Source organism: Harpegnathos saltator, unplaced genomic scaffold, assembly GCF_003227715.2.
Source record: "Harpegnathos saltator strain DR-91 unplaced genomic scaffold, Hsal_v8.6 scaffold657, whole genome shotgun sequence".
NCBI lineage: Eukaryota > Metazoa > Arthropoda > Insecta > Hymenoptera > Formicidae > Harpegnathos > Harpegnathos saltator.
The window spans coordinates 549,658-561,047 of NW_020230490.1; the positions used below are offsets into that span (position 1 = coordinate 549,658).

Here is an 11,390-nt window from a genome sequence, read left to right on the forward strand (position 1 = left end):
TGTTTATCTTATGAAATCCTCATGCCGCTTTACCTGCCTCAAGTCAAGTGTGGTCTGGAATGTAAAGGACCTGTTCTATACAATAGTCTAAGGTTACACGGCCCGACTGTAGCGTCACGAACTTTCGATAGGTGTAGACGCGCAGGGTGACGACTCGCCACGTCTGTGCCGAGTTTCTTTCAGCTCTCTGCTCCTTTTCCTTCTCCCGTCCCTCCCGTCTCTTCCTTCTTTCTTCTGTTTCCTTTCTTTTTTTCTTTTTTTTTTTTTTTTCCTTTTTGTTAGGATGTCTTCTCCCTGACCTCACGGTTTCTTGATCTGCCTCAAGCACGAACCGGCCGGCGCGCGGGCGTTCTAGAATTCCGGGCCGAATAGCGTCCCGCTCGAAACGCGTATCACGAAATAACGGACGCTTCGAATTGAATTTTTGTCTTCTCTTCAATTTGTCGGCTACAACGCGTCGGCGTCGCCCGAATATGCCGCGTCCCACATTTCGTACCTTCCTCTGATTTGCATCTTTGCAAATATTTCCAGATATTCGCGGCTTCTAGTCCGCTAATCCTCCCGAATTCTTTCCAACGAATACCGAGCGCTACAAGCGCGACAAAACGCTTCCTCTCGCAAAGAAATTTTATCCCGTTACTCAATTACACGCGCGAAGTGGCGCGAATTAATTGGCATTGCAGTTAAATTACGTTTGGAAGAAAAATTGCTCGCACGTGTCGCGCTCTCTCTCTCTCTCTCCCCCCCCCCCCTCTCTCTTTCTCTCTCTCTCTCTCTCTCTCTCTCTCTCTCTCTCTCTCTCTCTCTCTCTGGTTGGCTCTTGTGAAAAGCGCGTTGGTCCTTTTTTTTTCCCTCCTTCGAAGGAGCCGATATTTATCGGAATTCTTTTCATCGTCGTGATCATTAACACCGACCTACGCACGCAACATTCCTAACGCGCTTCATGTTGGCCGTCGTCGGTCTAACGCGCGCGCTACCTAAGCTCAGGTTCCACGGGAAACCTTACGTCCTCTACGCCGCGGTAAACAGGGCTTCGCTGAAATATTTCTATCCTCGTAATATCACACTACTATGGGCCGGACCCGTTATATAAATGAAAATTGCAAGGAAGTATGTCCGCTGCGTGCGCTGCCCGCGCGACATTCTTTATCGTCGGCCGCGCGTGGCCGTCGTACGCATCTCGCGATTTTACGACGGCATGCGAAACTCATCGGCTCTGACTAGCCCCGATCTCTTTATCAGCCGACCACCACGGTCATCGGTGGGCGTCAGATCATCGAATCATCGAATAACGCGGATGATGATAGCATACGACGAATTTGCGCAGCAACTCGATTGCGCGCGAGTGGCGCGGTTGAAGATTTTCATCCGAGATAAAAATGTCCGGTCAGAGTCAGATTTCGCTGAATGTATCGTGTGTGTGTGTGTGTGTGTGTGTGTATCGAAAGTAAATTCGACAATAGCATAAACTTTGCTGAAAGCGAACGAAATAGGGATGCCGATTTGAAATCGATTTAATCGAAGATCGAGCCTAATCGGAGCCTCCTAAAAGGCCCCGATTTCGAAAGTCGATTTTCTGGAACTGAATCGATTCAAGGATCGATCTGTAAATTCTGAAAATCGCCAACACGATTTTTTCAGTTTCTGCTAGCAGTTCATATAGCAGTTTTTCTTCTTTTTTTTTTAATTCTTTTCAGCGGAACGGAACGCGCGAACCAAACACAGCCACTCCATATAATAGTATATATTATATACATATGTATATGCATGTAATAGTAAACGTGATTTCTTATTTAACAACGTTTAAAAACTCCTGATTGATGTTCAATCAAACCAATTAAATCCTTGGCATAAAGATTTAAAGATCTTTCTCTATCTTGTTGTGGCCATACACAACACAACCAAAAAGAGTAAACCATCTGTTTAATTTCTTTAATTCATATTAAACTTTATATGAATTACACGAGGTCTACTTTAGAGTGTAGAAATTGGACAGATAGTAGTATACCTTAATGAGTGGTTCACTTTACCGATGCATACCGATTCAAATCGATTTTCTGAAATCGATTCTTTACAAACCGATTTTTCCCCCCGTAATTCGAATCGATCTGTTTGAGAAAAAAAATCGGCATTCCTACAACGAAATGCAACATCGATTCCACTTAGAGACGACCGATAGAACGCTGCACGACGCGCGTATCGACGCGCCGCGCCGCCGCGATTTAGTTGAAGCTAAGAACTAAAAGCGTACCACTCCTCTCGATATAAGTCGCTTCGGAATAATTGACGAGCCGATACGATATCTACTCACGAGGACGTTTGATCGCCGAGATTGATATCGTTCAAGGTCTTTTTATTTTTGCGCGAGCCGCAATTCGCGTTTGCAACACGCGGTAATTACGATCGCGTTTGAAATTCAGCATCTCAGCTGAAGTATATTAAATATCCTTTGAAGGAAACTGTGTCACCAAGATATATTGTGTATTCAGATAGCCATCTTCCGAGTAATCGGAAACTTTGGACGATCTCCAGGGTTATGAGAGAAAGAGAGAGAGAGAGAAAGAGAACAGAGATGAGAGTTATGTCTCTCCTACGACATTTGAATTCCATCAAACTTTTTTTATATCCCGCGCCGTTTATCGGATCGTTTATCCGGTTATGTTTATCCGGCACATACAGGAACAGTTACGGAAGCGAAAGGATGAGGAGGAGAGGCAGGAAATACTCAGTCGTTCTCTCCGTGGCTCTAAGAAGCTTCAAGCCTTGGAGAGCCACGCGACGAGTCTCTCCGGTCAAGAAAATCCTGCTTACGCACAGGACGAGGTGACCACCGGCATCAGTCGAGTTGTCAGTCAAGCCACTCCGAATGCGGTCCAAGAAGTGGAGGAGCCTCCCAGACCCCTCAGTAAGTCGTCACTCTCTCTTTGAAATATGCTCACGCAAATTCCCCAGAATGGAGAAAAAACGATGAAAAAATATATACAATTTAGGAGACATGTCAATCGACAATCCTATTGAGCGCAGAGAGCGGTGACACCTAATCCTCTTCCATTTGGTGCATCGCGATTTATTCCTACGTACACGCTCGCCTCTCCCGGGGGGAGTCTAATTGTATAGTGTAGTAGAGAGTTCAAGTCTCGTCCAATCTGCAAACACACGAAAGTTGCATTTAACAGATTTGGGGAATTGCGAACGCTCTACTAAATGAGGTTCTTCGTTCTGTTGCCGTGCACTATTCGGCACGGTGCGATAATAAATACGTAAATAAATGGCGAACACTGCGACACGAGATTCCGCGAGAAAGTCTCTAACACAAGTGTGCCTTTCATATTTCAGCGTATGGAGAGGTCGTTGCTACGCTGGAGAGGCTGCAGCTTCAACTGCGGAATATTTCAGGTGCTCTCGGTATTTCGGGTTCAGGTGTTGAGGCCGAACTCGAAGCGGTTCGGACGCTTTTGGTGCAAAATCGATTTGCGAGCGCCTTGGCGACGCGTCACACCTTGAAGAGTCGATTGAGGGCGAGCAAAATTTTTAAACACCACGCGGATGACGCATCGAGCCTGGCGCGGGACGTACGTAAAATTTGTACTTTTCTACGTGTGTAACGATAATATAGCGTGTGAACCTGCCTTCACTTTCACGATATACCGAAAATCATTCGAATTTCGATCAGCTAGATAAATCGAAATTCGATTCGCTCGCGCGCAAGTAAGATCTGAATTGTTGTCTGCTTGTTGATGTTTCAGTGTGTGGATATCCTAGAAAAATGGCAGTCGTCGGCGACCGCAACAGGTGTCGGCGGAGCAGAAACAATAGCCGCGGTGGGGGAGTTAACGGGCATTCTAACGAGTTACGACATGGAAGCTCTGCTCCTCGCGCACGATTCCATCGTCTCGTATGTGGACGGCTTACAAAGGAAGCAGAGCCCGGCGTCTTCACCACCCAGCGGCCCGCCCAGTCCTACGAGCAGTTGGAAGGACTCTCGAGTGGTCGACAATATCAAGATCATCCGAATCGAGAAGACGAACGAACCTCTGGGTGCTACAGTTAGAAACGATGGAGACGCGGTGATTATAGGTAGGTACTAATCCTAACGAGCAAAATGTCACAACAGTACGACGTTGTCGGCGGCATTGATGGCAGAAAGTCGAGCGGGATCTGTAATATCCGTTCCTAACGGGTGCAATTTAAATACGCAATTTTTAAATGGTTACAAAATGATCGATGACTTGCCGTTATGTCTTGTTTTTCATGTTAGCAGATTTCCGCTAACGGTGATATATTTCTGCTAACGAACTGTCGTTTGTAAAAAAAAAAAATCTGTTTCTGTAGTTTGCCTATCTGGAAGTACAAGTGCATGAAAACAAGTGATCTCTCCGCTGATGATTCCTTCGCGTGTTCCTTCAGCGTAACATTTACGAACGATACGGCACGTTTGTTGGATTTTCTCTTGCCTTTTCTTTAGGACGCGTCGTACGTGGCGGTGCGGCGCACAAGTCGGGTCTCCTGCACGAGGGTGACGAGGTCCTCGAGGTGAACGGAGTAGAAATGCGCGGCAAGACCGTCAATGAAGTCTGCGATATTCTCGCTGGTATGCAGGGCAGTCTCACATTCTTGGTACTTCCGGCTCCGACAAGTCACAGGAATAATTTATCCAGCAGGAGAGAAGACACGACACAGGTATACAGCGCACGTGGTGACACATGTCCCGATATATTTAGCACATCCTTGCGCTAGAAACGTACGGATCCCCACGTATCCGAGTAGAACTAGAACAACCCGATATTGTCGCGACATTCGCGGCGAGGCTGGAAGAGCAAATGTCAGAGACGGATCGTTCTTGCCCTTCAATCGCCGAGTAGCGAAATAACATCGATTATCTGTTACTGTTCGGAGAGCGCTTTTACGATTCGTCCGTAGCTCGCGTCCGCAGCTCGCGGAGATCACGTCAGTATCATTTAAGGCGCTTTACCGCCTACGTCTCCACGACCTACGAGTTTGTCGCTCGACTCTCGTGCAACGCGTGCATCGACTGAGCTAAAACGCACGCCAATGTACAAAGGCGATACGTGAATATGTGACGCGAGACGTGACATTTCTTCCTTTGACCGTAAAACAAGAGACACTGATATTTGAACGAGCGAGCTGCATGGGTGTGTTACGTGTGTGTGTGTGTGTTACGTTGCATGTATAACTTTGCAAAAATAACAGAACGATGTACAGTTTTCGCGCCGCTTTCGACTCGCATGGATACTCTCGCAAAAAGAGAAAAAGAGAACGGTAGCTTGATTCGCGGTGGATAACGGCGCGGTGGATGCGCGGCGCTCATGAAACCGCGCTGATGAAACGTGTGTATTCTTTTCACATTTAGATACATATACGAGCCCATTTCGATTACGATCCCGAGGAAGATCCGTATATACCATGCAGAGAGTTGGGCGTGAGTTTCCAAAAGGGTGATGTGCTTCATGTTATTTCCCAAGAGGACCCCAACTGGTGGCAAGCATATCGGGAAGGCGAAGAGGATCAGACACTGGCTGGTCTGATACCCAGCAGAGCGTTCCAACATCAGTGAGTACCGATACTCGAATACTCGAATACTGAGAGAGCGGCATGCTGTGTTGTTACATTGCCAGATTCAAATTTGCCAAATTTACACGCATAATATTACCGTTCGCTACGCACAGACGAGAATCCATGAAGCAAACGATAGCCGGCGACAAATCGACGGTGCGGGGCTCGAAGAAATCCAGCACGCTGTTGTGCGCGAGAAAAAATCCAAAGAAGAAGAAGCGAAACAAGTTTGGGTCGAGCTTCAACGACGACGGGTATCCCCTTTACGCGACTACTGCCATAGATGGTAGGTATGGATGGTGAAGAACGCGGACGAACGAACGAACGAATCGATTCGATTCGATTGCAATTGCGGACTCCGTTAGAAAAGAAAAAAACAGTCATCAGTTCCAACGAGAAACGTTTTTCTTCACAGATTACGACAGCGAGGAAGTGCTGACGTACGAAGAAGTCGCCTTATACTATCCTCGAGCAAATCACAAAAGGCCAATTGTACTGATCGGACCTCCTAACATCGGACGACACGAACTTAGGCAGAGATTGATGCAAGACAGCGAACGTTTTGCCGCAGCCATTCCTCGTAAGTGTCGCTCCTAGATTGCACAAAACTCAAAGATTGCGCGAAACAAATGAAAATTGTAGATAGATATTAATCTTGCGAATGTAAATGAGTCAAATGAAAACACGCTTATAACTTACTTTCCAAACCACCAGATACAAGTCGTCCGAAGAAAGACTCCGAGGTCGACGGTCAGGACTACCATTTTATTTCACGTTCTCAGTTCGAATCCGATATCCTCTGTCGGAAGTTCGTCGAGCACGGCGAATACGAGAAGGCGTATTACGGCACGTCTGTGGAGGCTATCAGGACAGTGGTTAATTCCGGGAAAATCTGTGTCTTAAATCTTCATCCCCAGAGTCTGAAGATCCTGCGAAATTCGGATCTGAAGCCGTACGTTGTGTTTATCGCACCGCCGAGCCTCGAGAAGCTGAGACAGAAGAGGATCAAGAATAACGAGAGCTTCAAGGAGGAGGAGTTGAAGGACATAATCGAGAAAGCGCGCGAGATGGAGGACAAGTATGGCCACTTGTTCGACATGCTCATCCTGAACAACGATACCGATCGGGCGTATAATCAGCTTCTCACGGAGATTAATTCACTCGAGAGGGAACCTCAGTGGGTGCCTGCGTCTTGGATTCAGTAACTAAGTAAAGAGCGGTGTTAAGCGGCCACGCTTAAGGCCGCTCATCGAGCATCGCCTGCGGCACGTGCTCGATGAGAAACGGCGAGTCGGAGGCCAGTATTGCGGTATCTGTTTGCAGGACAAGTGCTTTTAAGCGTTTCTCCAAGCGCGCGAGGCTTCGCGCGAGTCCAATGAAGATTTGGAGGACTGGTTCTTCTACAGGTGCCTGTTATATATAGTTTTATGTTTCTTACGCAAATCTCTCGAACCTTTCCCGAGTTACTATACTGCAAGTACTACCCGTCTGAAAGAGTCTTCCGCGTGTGTGTTGTCGTACTATGGTGCCATGCCAAGCAACGGAGGATCATCGGAAACAATCCTCGAGCGAGAAAACGAAAGAGGAAAGGGAAGGAGGGAAGGAGAATGAGAGAAAGGGGGAGGAAAGAGAGAGGGGAGAGAGAGAGAGAGAGAGAGTTAGAGAGTTAGAGAGTAACGTGCAGGAAATGATCGCACCTTTGCGACGCAGACAGAGAAATCCTCGACGTGGATCTTTTGCGTAGTTTGGAGTAGAAGCAAGAGAGTATATTCACCGCCTGTATTACTGTGACGACGGGCGTTCTCGTAGCTCGGTTGCATCAACGATGCTTCGAATTTGAGTGACGTGTATAATCAAATCGCGGACGATCATCGGCCGAATTTAGATTTAAGTTACGCTTAAATTTCAAACAGAGTCGCTGCAGCTCGGCCTACGTCACGGTATACGTACGTATTGATAATGTCTCGAGGTAAAAACGTCCCGACTGAAGGACGACGAGTTCGTACGAAGCTCCCAAAGTATTTATGGTTACGTCCCCAGACTGATAAACGATTCACTGTTATATAGACGCGCGAACATTGATGAGGTATCATTCTTTCGGTGGCACCTGACAGCTCTGCCGAGCGTGTCTCGCTCTCTTTCTACACTTTAGTCCATCCTACGTGAGGGAACGTACCTGACCCGATGTCTCCTGATTAAAGTGAAAAATTTCTAATTGTCGGGGACTCGTGAAAATGCTGTGTAAATTTCTATGATCATGCATATACACGTATACGTTTTGATAAACTTTGATAAGTGGGGACAACCTCGATCCTCGAATCTTTTTTAAAAGATAGCCCTCTCTCTCTCAGTATAGCGAGTGCAAACATCTCGACACGTTGCGGAGAATCTACGTAGAGTCTACCTACTTTCTTTGCGTTATCGCACTCGGATCATGTATATCGTACGAGCCACGTACGACAACAAACACTACCGCATACGATCATAGAAAGTCACATATTTTTTCACGGTGACTTTTGATTAGAAATTTTTGCCAATCCTGCTTCTACTCTAACCGAGCGGAAGCTCGGTGTGTTATATCGTCAAAACAAAAGAGGAAAGAGATACGATAGAAGGGATGAGAAAGCGAGAGGGAGGGAGAGAGGGAGGGAGAGAGGGAGAGAGAGAGAGGGGGAGAGAGAGAGAGAGAGAGAGAGAGAAATTCCGAAACGACGGTCCCACGAGTATAACGATACATAATATATCTCTTCGAACGCAAGAAGAAGCGTCTATGCGATCTCGAAGAAGGGTGAGACTCGCTAACGTTTCACCTACGTTCGTCCTAGACAGTTTCGTGTTTGTTTAGAGAGCAGAAACTCGTGTTTCTCTAACCCGTAGATTCGTTAAACGCAATAGACTTAGACTCGACTGTGGTTCGGTATACAAGCTTTCGGAAATTTCGCGTAAGAAAATAAAAAGAAACGATTTTTTCTCTCGAGTGTTTTTTTACAGGAAGCGATTACTACGATGCGTCAATAGGATAAAAGGTGTTTATCTGTGTCACTGTGCCGCTACGAATAGGGATCGATATGAAATAAGAAAAAAAAAATGAAGTAAAATAAAAATAATAGAGAAAATCCACCGCGATCTTTCGTTGGAAATTATACCGGTTCGGTCACATCGCATTGTAGCAAGCGCGCGCGACGTGTGTCTTGCAGGTATTCTTGCGTTAGCAATAATTGTGTATCAACGGAACGAGAGTCTATTTTGTTTTCCAATCCAATGAATTTACACGACTCTGGTAAAGTTGGCAAAGATGTGTCATCAGTTCGTCTAGAGACTGTGTGGGCTACTGTATCGTGATTAGATCAGTCGTAATGTTAGTCGATCCAGATCGAGAAAAGATAGATACACTAAATTCAATGTGAAACAGTTGTAAAAGTGGACGCGCTAGAGAGATGTCTTCGGTGAAAAAAAAAAAAAAAAAAATCATTATCTCCATTTTTAGCTATTTAAATCGATTCTTCTAAGCCAATCAATGCATGACGGTTCAATATCGTGCCAAGTATCAGACCGCATGTGAAAGGACGCAAAACTGAGATGTGCCAAATAATTCTGGATTATTTCCAGAGGAATCCAAGTTTTAAAGAAATGCGCTCAAAGGCACCTTAGAATTTGTCATTATACTGAGTATGTAAATAATTGTGCACTTGTATAGAAACGAAGAGAACGAGGAAAGGAACGTCACGGACGATAGTTACTCGAATTCTTATTATTTTTATAATTATTAATTACTCTGAAATTACTATTATCATTGACACATCGTTATTGTATATTTCCTGCTCTTTTGTCTTGAGTGATCATGATAGACCAATGTGTTGTTGACGTGTGTGGTTCTCTATGTAACCGATGGATTCCGCGGAGAATCGCGTTTTTATCCAGCTCATATATCTGTGTCAAATCAGCGAATCAAATTTTTGACAACAGTTCCTCACATGGCAAACTTGTACGTTGACTAATTATGTCATAATTATTATGATCATTATACATATGATTCTGATTGTGCCGTCATGATTATGTAGACAACAACGGTGAAAGTATGTACATTATTATTCTTATAATTATTGTTATTATTATTATTCATATATTATTAATTATATTAATTTTATGTGTAAAATAAACGGAGAACTTTAAAGAGAAGAGAAGAGAAAAGAAATATATATATATATATATATTATACATGAAGAGAGAGAGAGAGAGAGAGAGAGAGAGAGAGAGAGAAAATATGCATACGTACGAATGTATATAAATCGCATATACACATACACACATGTATCGCGAGAGTCAAAAGATTACTGGATCTCGAATATACGGCCAAAAAAATTCCCGGTTACAGAAAATAATATATTGTTTCTATTGCGTTATATACATTTCCACTGTTATTACCGTTTCAGTAATATAATTCAACGTCAGGTTATAAAGACTTCTTATTTCGCGTTGGTAAGTGGAGACCAAAGTCCATTCCACTCACCACCGTTTGATCCCACTGTTAAGAAATAAAAAAAATTTATTTCGCACGTGTTGTGTCGAGTGGTACTATTTGAAAAATAAAGGTGAAAGATCCTCTCTGACTATGCATAGACATGAGCGATATCATCTCGAACATTTCGGCATCGATTACGTTTATCTCATAGAGTCGATTATCGTATGATATTTTTCCATCTTGATTATTCCCTAGATGACCGGTTTGGTTCGATATTACTAGAATCGTTTAATAGCGCCTTTACGAGCTAATTTCAGGTCTCTCGACAAAATTTACCGACTTTCGTAAAATTTAGCCGAGACAAAATCAAGCCTTTTCGAATAGTACTCGTCGAATTACGTAAGATGATCTCGAATTTTCTTTCCGTCAGAAATTCCCGAGAAATTCAAACCTTTCCGGCTACGAGTTTTTCATTAATACCGTTAGATGTCGTCGGTAGGTAGACTAAACTTTCCGCTGCGAGTCACCATTGATTCTACTGACAAATCCAAGTCGTAATTTTCAAAGAGTATAGCTCGCTGCAACATGAAGATTCAAATATTACTTTATTTTGCAATTATGACTGCTCAACAGCAGGCCAGAACCTTTCGTTTTCAAATAGCATGAGTCAACGATAGGTGAGAGGATCTTTTCTTTTCGAATATCACAATTAATCCAACGACGAATTTCAGACGAATTTTTCACTCTTCGGTAACATGACTGAACGGTCTCGAGTAGACATTGTCGTTCCTATTTGCTTCTGAGAAATAAGAGTCGTACCGTTCTTCTAACATTATCGTCCTCTCTCGTGATTTTGCTGAAAGGTTTCATTTCAGGTACGCGACTACCGAAAAGATGTTGCGCGTTAAGACGCGCGTTACGCGCAAGATCTTTCTCTTGATTTGTCGTTATTATTTTTTTATACTATTCTCAATGTAAGCGCTCGTAGAACGTTGCGGTGAGTTTCTGTGTGAGTAGCGCACTTTGTCGAATTTGTTGCAACTCGTTTACTCGTGATAATTCATCGATGCAACTGAAGTGGCCCCTACAGCAGGCAACGGCGTGGAACGTGGGTGTCAGGGTGATCCTAGGCTATCGAATCCCAGGGGCGTTCTGACCTACTTCTGGGCCCTAGACCACGTTTATTATTAGGCTATTGATACATGGACAATCCGTACCGCACGTGCATGTAAGTTATTCGCGTTATTCGAATATATACATCGAAATCAAATCTTTCAAATTACCGTATGCGACTTTTGCGACTTGATTGATATTTCCGGATAAATCACCGAGCTTCTCGGATAATCGAGGCTGC

General features: G+C 44.4%; 1 protein-coding gene across 1 annotated transcript in view; it reads left to right on the forward strand.

Annotated features, from left to right (window-relative positions):
- The window catches only part of LOC105182842 (MAGUK p55 subfamily member 5-A), a 62,600-nt gene extending 53,558 nt beyond the window's left edge, over positions 1-9,042 (forward strand). The window contains exons 11-18 of the mRNA XM_011140576.3: positions 2,680-2,905; positions 3,337-3,572; positions 3,747-4,077; positions 4,466-4,680; positions 5,372-5,571; positions 5,688-5,860; positions 5,990-6,154; positions 6,289-9,042. Of these exons, the coding sequence (XP_011138878.1) occupies positions 2,680-2,905; positions 3,337-3,572; positions 3,747-4,077; positions 4,466-4,680; positions 5,372-5,571; positions 5,688-5,860; positions 5,990-6,154; positions 6,289-6,779 (2,037 nt within the window). The 3' untranslated portion in view covers positions 6,780-9,042. The remainder of the gene's footprint in view (positions 1-2,679; positions 2,906-3,336; positions 3,573-3,746; positions 4,078-4,465; positions 4,681-5,371; positions 5,572-5,687; positions 5,861-5,989; positions 6,155-6,288) is intronic.
- Positions 9,043-11,390: the final 2,348 nt, after the last annotated feature.